Source organism: Mixophyes fleayi, chromosome 6 (assembly GCF_038048845.1).
Source record: "Mixophyes fleayi isolate aMixFle1 chromosome 6, aMixFle1.hap1, whole genome shotgun sequence".
Taxonomy (NCBI): Eukaryota; Metazoa; Chordata; class Amphibia; order Anura; family Limnodynastidae; genus Mixophyes; species Mixophyes fleayi.
This window is the reverse complement of record NC_134407.1, coordinates 198,433,933-198,450,753: the sequence shown is the minus strand read 5'-3', so window position 1 is coordinate 198,450,753 and position 16,821 is coordinate 198,433,933. Positions and strand designations below refer to the sequence as shown.

Here is a 16,821-nt window from a genome sequence, read left to right as displayed (position 1 = left end):
AGAAGGCTGGTGGGAGGATCCATTGTCACTACAATTGTACAGCAGCTGAACCTGTTTATCCATTACATCTGCTGCAGAGACTGCGGGCTGACACAATAATGACACTGGCAGGAGCCAAAGAGGAACAAAGGGAGGCCAGACACTCGTAAATATCACCGTCCTTTGTATTCAGTACCAGGACATGGGTGGGTGGTCGCTAAGCCGCAGGATCTAGATGTAAGGTAAGGATTCATAACTACAGTAGTGGGATCTGTTCTCCGGAATGCTTGGAAATAAGGGTTTTCCGGACAAGATTTTTCTTTTTTTCCAGTCGTTTGGAGCAGCATGCATAAAATATACTAAAACAGATAGAAAATTCCCCAAAATACCCCCTTCCCCCCTGGCTTTCCACTCCTCATTAAATTAATTAAAGCAGAGCTCCTCACAGTATCTGCAGAAAGAAACCTGTGAGCATGTCTGTGTGTATGACAAAATCACCAAAATGTTCATTTTTTTCCCCGTATTTTGGAACTTTCTATATAACTGGTTTGCGAATAAAAGAGTTTGTATTATATTGTCGCATTGTAATGAGCCATGACCAGGATGCAACCTGCACTTCTATGTTGCTGGACCTATATCTACTAAATTCATTTTACCAGCTATATAAAGTAGTTAAGCTAGCAATGTATTTTACATCCATAATGTGGATTTTTTTATTTTTTTTTAGGGATGATTCCCCTGTAGAAATGTACAGTAATGTGATTCTCTGTATGAATGGGTTTTATAGCCCTGATAATGAGCTGCACCACTGTTAAAGCAATAGACATAAATTCCCCTCAGTAGCTTGCAATCTAATATAAAGATGAGAGAATCATGGTGCAGACTGTAATAAATGGTTCAGCATTAAAATAAGTGTTGACTTTATAGCGGACACAGCTATAATACAGCTGTATTTTGTGTGTACTAGTCCATGTAATAAAGGGATTTTCTGCCTTTTGGTGTAGAATATGGGAATGCTGAGCCATTAGATCATCACTCGGGGAATTAGATTGGGATTGGAGGTGTATACGGTGAACGATAAAGCACAGTCTTCAGGACAGGTTTGTGGTATAGTCAATAAGCCATCTGCAATAGGCCTGGTGTAAGCAGCCCCGTTCGTATATGTCTTTTGGTGATATATGCTCTGCAGTGACCCAGAGAGACGTTTTAATCCCCCAGCACAGATTTCACCTGCTTTATCCTGTCTGCAGGATGTGATGAACGCCACTAGCAGAAGCAGGGCTTAGAAAGATTTGTCTTTTGTGTTAATAGGCCTTACTGTAGCACTGCACATGCATAGGAAAAACGTGCGGTGTGGAACGCATTGTGATAATTTGGCAGATACTGGCAGACCTCAAATCTGACATACTAATATTTTAAGGTTGTTTTCACCTTGGTTTTATTTGCCACCCTGTAACTTTATATAAATACATTTGTTTTAGTGTTTCTGAAGACGAATTGTTTATATTAATTTCCCTTGCATACATCATAGCTCAGCCATGGTTATTTCACATGTAGTTACGTGTTATCAGGGCCGGAGCTACCTTTAGGTAAACCTTGGCTGTCGTCTAGGGCGCAAGAGGTTGGGGGTAAGGCGCATGTAGTTTTTGCTTAAACCTGTAGATAATTTAAAATAATTACTTTACTTAGTATTCAGATTAAAGTACATGCGACTTTGCACAGTACGCAAAATGTGTAAATTTCAGCACAATTGACAACCTTGGCAGTGAGAGCTCTGTGAGGGGAGATCTCGCTGCTGCGTCCTGGGGGTGTGGTCATGCGAATCAAGTCTTTAGGCTCCACCCCTCTGCTAACCTATATCTGCCCCGCCCCCCCCCCCAGATTGCAGCGATTGCCCACATACACACACACACTTCACTAATTAAGTTGGCAGGATGCAGGAGGTTGCCCTGCTCTCCTGGGAGAACTCCCAAAAGCTCGGGAGTCTCCTGGACATTCCGGGAGAGTAGACAACTATGTATTTCAGTAAGAAGCAAGTGCTACCAGCACACTTGCCAACTTTCCTCGTTGGCTTCTGGGAGAGGCCCAGGGGAGGTGGGCGTGTGGGGGTGGGGCTGGGCGAATCACATCATTTTGGCACCGCCCCCTAAACAATTGTCACAATTTTGGCCAATTACAGCAATTAGTTATCTATTGCGGGGGCGAGAACTGGGAGGTTGCCCTTCTCTCCCAGGAGGTCTCCGAGAAATGTGGGAGTCTCCCGGACATTCCGGAGAGTAGGTAACTATGCATTAAAGAAAAGCAGCTAATGAATCTCTAGAGACTGAAGTGTCTTTAACATTTCTGTCTCCATTACTGAAATCATGTTGTCTTACCTGTCAGTCTTTGATTAAATCTTGGTCTCTATGAAAATGGCCACCTCCATAGGAATGGACATAGGACACAATTTCTGAACTGTGTCATCCTGCCACAGATGGTGAAGCCAACCACGTCTTGTACTGGCTCAGCATCAGGGAGAATGCCAGACTCTTCAGGGAGTGAGGGAGATCACCCCTATTTCAGGGAGTCTCCCTGACATTTAGGAAGAGTTGGCAAGTATGGCTACCAGCATAGACTTGTATCTGTAAAATCGGGAGAGAAGCATGGGACACCCCCCAAATTGCCAGTCCTGCACTAGGCTATGCTATGGTATGGTGGCTCTATAGCAGTAAAACTACAGCATGGGGACCCCCTGCCATAATACCATCCAGCCCTAGGCCAGTCCACCAACCCCTCGAAACTGCCAGACCCATGCTTATAGCACTGATCCTTTTCCCACACCCATGGGGTAATAACTAATAATTAAAAAAAGAGTTAAATAGGCATTTTGTCCGTGGTATACAACAGGTCCCAGCATGCTCTGACCTTTTTTAAGTGGTTGGGCATGCTGGCCCTTGTAGTACTAGAAGCTCCATCATATCCTAGACTGGCAGAGCATGCTGGTACCTGAGGAACCACAAGTCCCAGCATGCCCTGGCATCCAGGGCCCGCTGTATCCTGCGGTGCACCAGAGCAAAATGTAAATAAACATACACGCAAAAACAAAAATACATTTCATTGAAATAAAAACACTGTCCCACAACCCTCATTAGTCAGTGTATCCCACTCTAGTCTAGTTACAATAACAACTGCACTGGGTCCATGTGTAACACTGCAGCAGACTAGGTGTAGTGCACTACCCCTGAGCAGCCTGTACTCACTGTAGTACACCATGGTGTGGACAGCAGCATACCGCACACAGCAATAACAAGGCAACAGACTCCCTTCAACACAGTACAATAGAATACCTCCCAACATTTAGAATCCTGAAATAAGCCCCCGCCAATCTGCCTAAACCCCGCCCACAAATAGGCAGATTTATGTAAAAATCCACCCACTTTTCTGTTAATCCCGCCCCTTTTCCTCTGTCAGGATGTCCCGCCAAAATTGGGACACTTGGAAAGTATGCAACAGGAACCACCCCTACCCTGCTTTAATGGGAGCCTGGCTGCGGGATGTAGTCATTCTGGCGACAGTGAATATGTCAACGATTTATACTGTTGACGCCGAAATGGGGACCGATTCATTGTTGACATGTTTAAAATGGATGTCATTGTGATGTAATGCCGACAGTCACAATGTTCACATTCGTAGGGCAATGCCAGCGGCAGTCGGCGGGTCCGGCACAAGAAAACCCCACAAACATTGGCCACAAACCCTCCCCCCCTCCCGCCAATACATTAACCCTAACGCCAATACATTAACCCTAACGCTGGCACTATAAAGTACAATAATACACAATGACATATTCACCGTCGCCATATCGTACCCAACCCTGAGCGGGGAAGAACTGAATACAAACTGCTGCAGATAGTGGCTGCCAAATCAGCCAATTATGCTTCATTCACAATAATCATCTATTCATACCCCAGGCTGCGGACTCTGGAGTGCCGACAGTCAGCAAGAGACAGGGGTGAGTTTCTAGAGAACCGCCGTGTTCCTGAATGTAGGCAGGGAAGATGTTTATAAAAATAAAAACATTTGTGATGGCGTTCAGGAAGTAAGGTGTCGAAAGAAAATTGTTTGCGCTGTTCTAAGGTGTTTCGTTTGCAGAAGACATAACCTTCCAACATCTTGTCAAGTCTTCTGGCCCTCTCCCACACCTTGCCAAAAAGTCTTTGATCTTCCTGAATCTGATTGTTCAGGACAAAAGTAAACAAAGATTTACAAAACATAACAATATCGCAGATACTTAAACTGCGTATTATATGACAACAATAAATCAAATAATCTGCAATTTATCAAGAAAGGGAATGGTTGGAAACATTATGGGACTGGTGCAATGCATCCTGTAAGAATACAACACCTAAAGTATTTTTATTTAAATGTATGCATTTGAAGAGAGCACCATGAACTCTAAGCTCACCGGGGAAATGAATTATACCTTTAAGCTCAGTGATTATTTTTCACAGCAGTGTGGATACACTGGAGATTTTGGGCTTTGTGTTTGCCTGGGGCCATCTTTTGAATACAATTAAAAATGCTTATTTTTAGAACAAAGGAAGTTCAGAACATAACATGCCAGGCAGCCATTCATATAATTACATTTTACAGCACTTAACCGGCTTCTAACTGAAATATGTTCAGACTCTTCATTAGGAATTACTGTGAATTTCTCGGCTGTGAAATTTCAGTATGAAAATATAGCTGTGTAAATGCTCTTAAAAGAGCTGTTACGCACCACAAATAAGCAGAGACAAACATAAATACAGATAGATACATACATATAGGATACATATTACATGCATACTTGCCAACTGTCCCTGAATGTCAGGGAGACTCCCTGAAATAGGGGTGACCTCCCTCACTCCCTGAAGAGTCTGGCATTCTCCCTGATGCTGAGCCAGTACAAGACGTGGTTGGCTTCGCCATCTGTGGCAGGATGACACAGTTCAGAAATTGTGTCCTATGTCCATGTATTGATCCCAATGGAGGTGGCCATTTTCATGGAGACCAAGATTTAACCAAAGACTGACAGGTAAGACAACATGATTTCAGTAATGGAGACAGAAATGTAAAAGACACTTCAGTCTCTAGAGATTCATTAGCTGCTTTTCATTAACGCATAGTTGCCTACTCTCCCGGAAAGTCCGGGAGACTCCCGCAGGGTGGGGGAGAGCAGGGCAACCTCCCGGTTCTTGCCCCTGCAATAGATAAGTGGCGGGTAGCAGGGCTTATTGACACAAATATTGCGTCATCTTAGCCCAATCATTTAGGGGGTGGGGCCAAAATGATGTAATTCGTAAAGCCCCACCCCCGCACGCCCACCTCCCCCAGGATCTCCCGGAAGCCAACGAGGAAAAGTTGGCAAGTATGTTTACATGTGGTGCTGCTGCTGTTTTATACAGTTTTTCTGATAAGTTGGCAGGTGTCTAGTCCAGTCCCTGTAACTTTAACCAGTCCCAGTTGACTCACTTAGCTTTCATGTGAATCAGTCTGGGCCTCATTCAAACCTTTTTCATTGCACTCGGTGGTGTTGGGGTTCCCACCCATACACTGCCAGGTTGAGGGGTAGGGGGCTCAGCCAGATGTGCCCAAAACACTCCCATAAATATTTTAACATTAATATATAGATGCACTGCGACAGCATTTCAACAATTTAACTCTTAAGGTGCTGAAGCACATGCAGGAGGCAGGGGATTTGGGGACCAAGCCACAATGTATATTTATTGCAGAGGATAATTATAATTTTTAAAGAAAATGTAAATATATATATATATATATATATATATATATATATATATATGATATAAAAATGTAAAATTAGAAAAAGGATATAACATCAACAGGCACTAATAAAAATCCCATATCTTCTACAGCAGTATAAAAACAGATATTTCAAACCAGTCCTTTATAGACAGTCCAATGACTTGTGTACATTAGTAGGAATTCAGTGGATGGTGATCCTCAGATGAAGATCCCAGTTATATATAGGAAATGAAAAGTAAAGAAAAAAAACAACATACTGTTATACTTCCTAAATCCCAAATGATACGTAAAATGATCTTAAATATATCAGGTAATATTTAACAGGGATCTCTAATTTTTATAGATAAATTGTTTGCTTTTTTAACTCTAACATATATATTTTCTTTGTTATATCTTAAATCTGCAATAAATTAGAGGAATAATGCTACATAAAAAAGGCAGCGTGGGGGGGGGGGGGGGGTCCTTCTCCTGCAATTCTGCCATCCTAGGCCCAGCATATGTGTCCTTTTCACAAATCCAAACCTGGGGGCTAGTCAACATACTGCAGTTGAGAGGTTTCTCCTGAAAACATTAAACTTGTAACAAACCGATATTAATAAATAATATAAATGTAATATCAATGTAATAACATAATAAATATATGATAATAATAAATATTAAAAAAACAATAAAATAGGTAAATAAACATAATCAAATATAATAAATATGATAAAAGCAATATAGAGAATACATATGAAATATATATATATATATAATATCAATATTAATATAGAAAATACATTCTATAAATATAAATATATATATATATATGTGTGTATATATACATACAGATAGATGGAAATGCAATAAATTAATAAACCTCTTTTCTCTAATAAATGACATTTATCAGTGTATTAAACATCATCTGGTCAGTTTTTCTTAACTGATCACTGGTTTATGTTTATTCCCAGTGCAGTCTCCCTCTAATGGCAATATCATGTTGCATTTCTCCCTTGAATCTACTTACAAAAAAACATATAATTATAATATTCCGAGCAATTCATTGGGAGATACATGACGTTTGCTGTATTCATAAGGTCTTGTCCTAATTATATCCCAGGGATTAAAGAGCGGCCAGGCAATGTTTCAATGGACCAGATGCCGCATCCTCCTGCTCATTAACAGAAATGCACGTGGTGTTTCCAGTCTCTGCTCAGTGTTGTTTATCCTGACTGATTCCACCCAGCCTGTTTGCTAATTTAGTGCCAATGACAATGAACACAAAGGGGCTTATTTATGCAAAAAATAGCAACCAATCAAATATCTGCTTTTATTGTCTAAAAACTGAACTAGAAAAAATGACAGCTACAATCAGATTGGTTGCAAAGGGTTATAGGACACTTGTACTTTTATTACCATGCTAATAAGTAAGCTCAACTAAAAATACATTGTATTTACTATTATAAATTTACTCCAAATAAAGTACTAAAAAACACATAGAGGACATTTATAAAAACTGGTACACATGGAAAATGTGCTGTAATTAAGATGTTTGCTTTGTTTACTAAACAATGCTAGAAAAATGGCAGCTAGAATCAGATTACTCCCCCATAGTATTTTCAAAATGTGTGATTCTTCAGTGTAATGCTCTATCCATGCTGCGGCAGAGTGTAATGCTCTATCCATGCTGCGGCAGAGTGTAATGCTCTATCCATGCCGCGGCAGAGTATTTTGTGAAATCTAGTTCACTAACAGCCAGAGAGTGATTGCTGGCTCTTTAATATTCTGAAGTACAATCACACAGTTACATCACAAACAATTGGGAAGTTTCCATGACTACAGAGGGTTGGTGATTGAAAAAAACAATTAGTGTAGTGGGTCGATATCAGACACAACAGAGAGGCAGTACTAAAGTATTACACAAACAAAGCAATCCAGAATATAGTGTCACTCACTGTATATATTTGCAAATAGAATTATATAGAAATAATATAGACAAACATAAATTTGTGTTAATAATAAAGTCCAACAAAGGCAAGATAAAACACACACACACACAAACACACACAAATATATATATATATATATATATATATATATATATATATGTGTGTGAATATATATTCAAACAATACACTATTTTAGTAACTTGCAATTTTGAAACAGTGTGAAAATATTTCGTTGAATGTTTCTTATATTTTGACAGAGGTTATTCATGTTTAAAACTATACAGCTGCAAAAAATAATTTTAAGTAATACTGTATATCATTTTTTCTAATCAAATAAATTGCAAAATGTCATTATATTTAATTTACATTCCATATAGAAACTATAATTTGATAGCCCCCCCTTTTAATCCCCTTTAAAATGAGACTATTACAGCATTTTCTTACATCTGCCCACAAATTATACATGTAATAACATCATGGTAAGGAGATTATAGCGAGAGGTACACAGATGTATTCTAGTGATCTTTTCCTAATGACCTCCCAGGGATTATAGAGCAGCAAGGCAATGTTTTAATGGATTGAATGCTACATCTGTGTCCTGTTGATTAACAGAAATTCACATTTTATTTAGCGCTGTCCAGCAATGTTTATTCTACCCGCCCAGCAAATTCTACCCTCTTCGCCATGTTGTTTGCTAATTTTAATTTTTTTTTTTTTTACTGCCAGTGACAATGAACACAGACATAACAAAGTAACAAAAACAACTTTTAGTGAACTATACATCTATTAAATTCTGACAGTGGCTCCAAAATACATACGGAACAAGTGCGGGCTACTGATTACAAAAGGGGAAGTGTGATAGAGAGAATTGCTCAACCATTTTTGTAACCAGACTTCACATTTTTATTTTAATAATCATGAGAATATCCCCCCTTTTAAAGTGCACTTGTTACAACTGCTTTGTGTGATGAACAGATATCCAGCCTATCCGCTGTGGTATGATGCAATAATGCATATAATAAGGTCAGGTAGTGATTAAGTCACATATGCTAATAGTATTCTATATACAGAATAAAATCAATGGTACTGTCCAAACGGGCAGTATTGAAATATAGGTGCTATAAATAGGCAATTTAAATACTAAAACAGAAGCCCACATTGCATATCCAGCTCCCTAATTCGTATAATTAAATATCAACATTATGTAACAATAGAGGCAGCCCAATTTTATGTCAGAAAAGAAATAATAATAATATTAATAATAATAATAATAATAATAATAATAAAAAACATTGTACAAATATTATCTGGCATAAATGTCAGTATATAAATACAAACGATGAGCTTCAATCAAGGAATATCTGTAATCAGACCAGGTGTTACCTACCACAGGGGCAAACACAGGATTTGTAGCGGGGGGTTTCCACACCATGCCGCCAGTGGGCATGACCAGCATGCATGGGGGCGTGGCTACAATTTTAGACAGTGCTTGGCTGTTCTCCAACTCTTCCTATCCCTATAATATACATGGGCAATGCTGCGTGTTAGGTGCATGCAGCTCTCCCTTTTCAAGCAGAGCCGTGTGAAGCTGGGGCAGGGTCCAGCCACGTCAATTATACAGTGCCCCAGGCTTGTAAGAGGGTTTCCAAGCACTAGGAAATCCCCCCTCTGTTTTTCTATGTACCATGGATTTTTTAGGTAAGTGGAAGAAGTCCATAGGGACATTCCCCATGCACGATTGATGAATCTGGAACCTATAGATTTCAAATAATGTGTAAATTCCGTTGCTCCAGTACTGAACTGTTTATTTAATACTCCCCATTACTGACTATTCAGAGATTCTAGTTCATACAGATGTTGGTGGACTCCACAGGGAGCAGAGACAATAGCTAAGATAGAGAAGTAACATTTTCAAAACTGTTCTGCAAAAAATTTGTCTTGATTCAGCGGCATAACTCAAAATTTATTGGCCCCATGTGCAAGATTTGTACTGCCAAGGCTGTAAAAAAATATATATATACAAGGTGCTCTGACGGTGGGGTGAGCTCATTCAGTGGTGGGCACCATACCAGCTGTACCCACTGCTACTAGGATAGTTAAATCTTTGTCTAGTCATATGTTCCCGTGGAATTCTGCATGCTTCCTTACCAGATTTTGGCCTTATGTGTTCCCACTTCTACTCCAGCCAAACACACCTAGCAACAAGAAATAACCGTCGTCATTCCAGCTCTATTTATAGACCATAAATTCTTCACAATGAAAGCTTAAAATGCTGTGCAAATCGGTGAAACAGAAGGGAACTCAGAGTTTTTTCGCTGGAACGTCTCTGTGAAACTCCCTGTTCTCGATTAGGTCAATTTCACAGTGAACGCCCTCATTTCTAATAGGGAGCTGCTTGTGCTGATTTGCAGATCCACCTGAAAATGTGTATGGTAGAAAGAGTGAAAGCATCACCTCAAAGTCTAACGTACTAACACTTTAGATAGAACCACCTCTTCATTCATTTCTATGTTTCCACTTTTCTCCGAAAATACTGCGCTCACTCATCTGCCAAGCTTGTCCCAGCAGAAAATGCTAAGTCTTGCAGACCCTGCAGATGCTCTCATTGGGGCTCAGAAATACACCTGCTTCCTTGACCATACTAAGAGACCCTATTGTAAGCCAGACGTAATTCCAGCTCAAGAATCTAATGTTCATCTCTCACCCAATTGTGGACACATGAATGTGTGGAAAAAGTGTACAGTTACCCTTTCACCTGGTGCCCATGCAGAGCAGCAGGTCCATTCCTTGTGTACATCTGCATGGTCCTTTAAGGCACCACTTATAGCTTTCTGGCAAAGCATTGTGGGAATTATAGTTCATCCGTCACTTTAACATACTTAAATATAGTACATAACACGTATATCACAGGAGATCGGGATCTGATGTCTTAATGTTTGCACAATGTGTCGTTTAAAGCCAAAATAGACAATAAAAATAATGTAAATATTGTGCTCATATGTGTCCTTTATTGACTTTCTTGCATATTATTTTAATCCCTATGTTACTTTTTGAATATTGTAACCACTACTGTATCTGCGGCCATATAATGGCACACGGCTACAGGCATAGTGCTTTAAATAGGTCACAGTCCTCCAGGTGTAGGAGTACATTGGGACATCGAGTATTCACTCCCAGATATGTACCCGAGGGACAAAAAAACAACAATATCATCACACTTATGCATTCATTTACTTCTGTTTTCCCTTGTAGGAAACTCTGTAAGTCCCATGCACAGATACGGCTGGTAAGACCTACTTCCAGGTGGCGTTTGTAGCACTAAACTCTTCTGTTTAAATGCAGATTTCCAAGGATCTAATGAAAGCAAGCGCTTCCAGTGACTCGATTCCTTAAGACAGAAAACAGCCATGAGTTTCTCATCCCTACTGTCACGTGGAGCAGTGGATACCTTGGAGGAGCTGCAAATACTGACAGCAAAAACAATGGAGAAAGTGGAAGTTACCAAACAATATGAGGTCATCAGGGAGCTGGGAAAAGGGACCTATGGGAGAGTGGATCTGGTGATCCATAAGACAAGAGGTGAGACAAGCAACGTCACAAATCTGACTTATTACACCTTTATTCTAGGGATGGGCGATAATTATTTGCTATTAACCAAAATGATTTAGGTCCTGATTCATTGAGGAGAGCAAAGCAAAAAAAGGAGTAACTTTGCTCCTGGACAAAGCATTTTAGAATGCAAGGGGTGCAAATTAGTTTATTATTTTGCACATAAATAAAATACTGGCTGCTTTTTTCATGTAGAACACAAATATTTGATTGCCTCATTTTTACACTGAAACTTATAATTGATCTAGGACATGTCCTACCCCAACTATAAATCTGTCCACACAATTTAAATTGACTTCCCCCTCCAATGCAACATGGTTTTGCCAAGGTGCAAATTTACTCACTTTTTTTTCCTTTGCTCTCCTTATTGAATCAGGCCCCTTAATGTTTAAGTTATGTTTGATTAGGGTCAGATCACCATTTTATTTTGTCCACGTGCCCCCAGTTTTGAAATGAGCAGGAATAGGAAAATCTGTAGTCAAGCAGATCGTTAGACTGTTCATCACAGCAGAGTATATCAGGAGATGAGTGAGAGCCAGTGACCTGTGTACTCATACCATTCTGTTATTGAGAACCGGATTGCATGTGACAATGGCTACTATTTATTATTATTTGACAACAATACAGATTTGTTACCACCGCAATTCACTAGGAAAAAATTGCAGAGTGGTAATCAACTGCCTGATGATACTGGCTGGCAGCGTTAAGTGTTACCATTTCGCCAGCCAGTCTTGGATCTGACCCATCTTGCTGGTTCACACATGAGCTGGGGAACTTGAAGCTCTGACTTGGTCTTCTAGTTCCACTTTAAAAAAAAAAAAAAGTCAAATATATCTAAAAAATATTTTAAAAAATAATTTTCCTATTTGAAAAACAATGCTTTATTTAAAAAAAAAAATTCCAATCACTATATCCTGCCATCGCCATCCTTGCTTCGCATGGGGAAGCTTTCAGCAGAGAGCCCTGGTGATAGTCTTTCATTGATGCAGAGAAGCTCTATCTCTGGTTAAAACACCAGACTTGTATGTTTAGAGAGAAATGACGCAGACAAGAAGTCACTTTTATTTCCTTTTTAATCACATTTTTTAAACCCTTGCATATCACTTTCCGATAGATGGAATTTTATTTTTTTTAGCTTCACCGGCCACCGTTAATCCGAGATGTAAACTAACATTTTTCAAATGAAATTGTTGTGAAGTTTATTTTTCGCATTTTGAAAAAAGCCTATTGACCATTTGTGATTACAACCTTGGTTTGGTCCCCTGCGAAAAAATTTTGCGCATAGATTTGGAAACTAAAGATTGTTTGAATTAATTTTTTTTTCCATGCTCTTCTATTGCTGCGCCGTTAATCTTCCAACGCCATAATTGTTAATCGGTCCAAAAGACTTTTTTGAAAAATATGCATCGCCTAGGATGAAATATGAACCATAACCATTTTTATTTCCGCGCTCACGCATCAGTAAACTGCAGCAAATGAAGCCCAACGCAATGCTGGAGCAGATTAGCGACTTTGTTTTTGAAAAAACACGTTTTTCGGCGTTGCCATTTGTTTGTCGCGCAGCAAAACCCTTTGCTGATCGCGCTTTGACCGGTGTTTTTTCTTGATTTTTATCCCTAGCCATTGTTTCGCGGTTAAGCCGCAAGTGAAACCATGCCCGAGTGCAAAGATGACAGATTTAGGGTAAAACATTTTCCATCTTGTGTGATGCATAAACTGGTTTGAACCTTGAAAAATACCTCCATACAAAAAATTGCAGCTCATATGAAAGATATGGCCGCGAAACACCTTTTGGCCCTTAAAGAAATTTTTTTTTGCCCCGAGTTGCCAATCAATGGTAAAGCTGTTGAGCTTAGGGTAGTGGAAGTAGCAGTGTCCTCCAGCAGCACAGTGTAATGCAGGTATATGAACATGTGGGACAGATAACATTAAATAGCAGCTAAGCTACATAAAATAAGACAATTATATAAATTTGTAAGTGGGCAACAAATCCTTGGTAAAATTAACACAATCCTTCAGACAAGGAGGACTCTCGCCTTGTACTTCCAATGTCCTGAAATTTGCCACTGTCAATTGCTAATTAACCATTGTATGGTATTACACAAAAAAAGGAAGAACTTAATACCTGCAGTTCAATACAGCTTTGCTCTGATTAGATAAATTAACCTTGATATGAAACATTAACTCTTCTGAAAGAAATTTTAAGATGTACTTAACATAGTCACATGAAAAATACATGTAATTGATCAAGTTTCCTTGCACTGTTATTCTGTGGCTGCTGACGAATTTCAGCAGACAGCTTTATCTTGATGGCTGTGATTTGCTATAAGTTGACACTTAGGGGTATATTTACTAAGCTGCGGGTTTGAAAAAGTGGGGATGTTGCCTATAGCAACCAATCAGATTCTAGTTTTCATTTATTTAGTACTTTCTACAAAATGGCAGCTAGAATCTTATTGGTTGCTATAGGCAACATCCCCACTTTTTCAAACCCGCAGCTTAGTAAATCTAAAAGCTAATCAATGTTTTTTTCCCCTTGTTTAAGGTACAAAGATGGCCCTTAAATTTTTAAAAAAGAAAACAACAAAGCAGAAGAGCTTTCTGCAGGAATATTGTATTTCACGCTATTTGTCAGCCTGTCCGTATATTATTGGCATGCATGATATCGCTTTTGAAACGGAGGAATACTACGTGTTTGCACAAGAATACGCTGTGGCCGGAGATCTTTTTGATATCATTCCGCCACAGGTAATTATGAAATTCAATGTTTAATTGACTGTAAATTGTTATTTTCTTCAATATGTGCCCTCCTCCAATATAAAGTGAGTTGCGCTCACCTGTGACACACTCTACTAAGCAGTCTAAGGGGTATATTTACTGTGGGTTTGAAAAAGTGGAGATGTTGCCTATAGCAACCAATCAGATTCTAGCTGTCATCTTGTAGAATGTGCTAAATAAATGATAACTAGAATCTGATTGGTTGCTATAGGCAACACCTCCACTTTTTCAAACCCACAGTTTAGTAAATCTATCCCGAAGGGAGAGATTCAATTCAGTGCGATGGGTCTCCAGACCAGTCTATGGAGACACATCACACTGATGTTAGGACTGAAGTCTCCGCTCATTTTTTTGCAAAATGAGCAGAGACTCTTTTTTTTAATGGCCGGCAATGCGTGCAGGTGGACATTGAGGCGATATCCGGCAGGACTTCGTGGCTGATTGAAACTCCTCCATAAAGTTATGGATACCTATAGTATATCTTATTACCAGACTTCTAGAACACAAGTTATGTTGTCCATCTCTCTCATTCCACATCTACTACCTGCTTCTGTCTCTTATATTTTCTTACTTGGACAAGGAGCCTGGAAGCTTAAATTGATGGTGAGCACATAAATATTTTTTTGCTTAATTGCTCACAAGGGAATATAAATATTAAGTTTAAAGTATCCCTCTAACCCCTCTATGCAGGCGAAGAGTAAACTTAAAACATATGTCTGATACCACTTTGCTTGCTTCTTTTATTCTTATTTAGCCATACTTTATGTCCTTACCAGACCTGGATACAACAACAACGGTGTCACATCCAACCCCAATGGATGTCACCAAGCCAAACACCCATGTTATTGTATTGTGAGAGATGATCACACCTCATAATATTGACTGGAGAACTCTGGGAAAGGGATAAGGGGATTATGGGAAATGAAAAGAAACAATGGTAACAAACTTAAAGTTGGGTTCTCTAAACTGACCTACTAACATCTCCATAGAATCTAGGTTGTCCTAACAAGAATATTTGTATATTAATATCAGCTAAATACTAATAAAAACAACAAGTGGGGTAACAGTAACTGAGAAGTGAGGGGATATTGGTTTTGCAGCATCACCAATTTCAATTTTTCTCCCCTCACTTTTAATTTTTTACTTATCCTTTACACTTTATTTTCATGTGATTCCAGGTTGGTCTTACTGAGCATACAACCAAACGCTGCATCTACCAAGTGGCATTAGCTTTGGATTACCTACATAACCGAAAGCTGGTACATCGCGATATCAAACCTGAAAATATCCTCATTTTCGACAAAGAGTGCCGAAAAGTTAAACTCTCCGATTTCGGCATGACCAGGATTGCCGGAACAACGGAAAAACGCGTAAGTGGTACCATCCCCTACACGGCTCCAGAACTTTGCGAGACTTCCAAGCACAGTGGATTTTTGGTGGAATACACGATTGATGTGTGGGCATTCGGAGTCCTTCTCTTCTGTATGATGACTGGGAATTTCCCTTGGGAAAAGGCGCTACATTTAGACTCCTTCTATTATGAATTTTTGCAATGGCAAAAATACAAGAACGCCAACGTGCCATCTCAGTGGCGTCGATTCACACCCCATGCCCTTAAAATGTTTAGCAAATTGCTCTCCATTGAGCCAGAGAAAAGATGCGCCATTAAGGATATTCTGTGGTATTTTGGCAAAACTTGGCTGGTCTCCAGGGAAGAGCCTCATACTTCTGACGCAAAGACCAGTAACGACGTCTTTGTCCACATTAAACAGCAAGGTCTTCCTTTCATCAATGGCAATGATTTAGATAGCAATAAAAGCGATACCAGTCCCAGTTTATCTTTCTCCTCGTGTAGCAGCTACGAGGACGTTCCTAAAGAAAGCAATTCAAACACGATGTTAGTGTCTACACCTATTGAAATATGTGTATGAAAATTGTAATTATGAAACATTATATATGCAGATGAAGAAATGTTCTTTCGGACTAATGGTGTGATCCAGCGCCCATCACTAGGTGCCCTGATCTTGCCGCCTATGTCTAACTGTGCCGCAGTACCAATGTTACACAATAAGGGTCATTTAGAACCACAAAAATTGCAGACCCGCAAAGCTTCTTTATGAGGACGAGTACGTCTGCTTTTCTGACCTGCGCATTTCAAATTATACTTTACTCAAAAAAATACTAGGTTAATTGGCTGCTGACAAAGTTAAACCTAGTCTGTGTGTGTCTCTGTCTGTGTGTGTTAGGGAATTTAGACTGTAAGCTCCAATGGGGCAAAGACTGATGTGTGTGACAAATGTTGTCTGTACCGCGCTGCGGAACTGGAGGCGCTATATAAATAAATATCGATGCTGATACTTTCACTTCACAGTCTTTGGAAACACCCTCCTAAAATCAATCTGGGCCCCACGTTTGCACGTCGATGGACACTCCCCAATATGCACAATTTCCCCTTTAGGAGTGACTACTTAGTTAATTTATACTTCTGCATTTTTAACCTCATTTATGGCTTAAATTATTCCAGGGGCTGTCTTTGCGTGTTTGAAACTTATTACATTGCTCAAAAAGCATCTGCAAAATTACTTTACCGAAGAAGTGCATCTGTAAGGTACAAAATATATGCCCCATCATAAATACAGGGACATCAGCTGATCTTTGTGACCTCAGAGGTGGTGGACAGCGCACGTCTAGATGCCACCTGTTAACCTGGAATGCCACTATGGAAGTGCCCTCCTCAACC

The 16,821-nt window shown here is 39.6% G+C and overlaps 1 protein-coding gene across 1 annotated transcript; it reads left to right on the top strand.

Annotated features, from left to right (window-relative positions):
• On the top strand, positions 1-16,438 carry LOC142095147 (serine/threonine-protein kinase SBK1-like). The gene is made up of 4 exons (XM_075177970.1): positions 1-221; positions 11,037-11,273; positions 13,849-14,051; positions 15,260-16,438. The coding sequence occupies exons 2-4, from the start codon at positions 11,102-11,104 to the stop codon at positions 16,010-16,012; spliced, it is 1,128 nt and encodes a 375-aa protein (XP_075034071.1). The 5' UTR covers positions 1-221; positions 11,037-11,101; the 3' UTR covers positions 16,013-16,438.
• Positions 16,439-16,821: the final 383 nt, after the last annotated feature.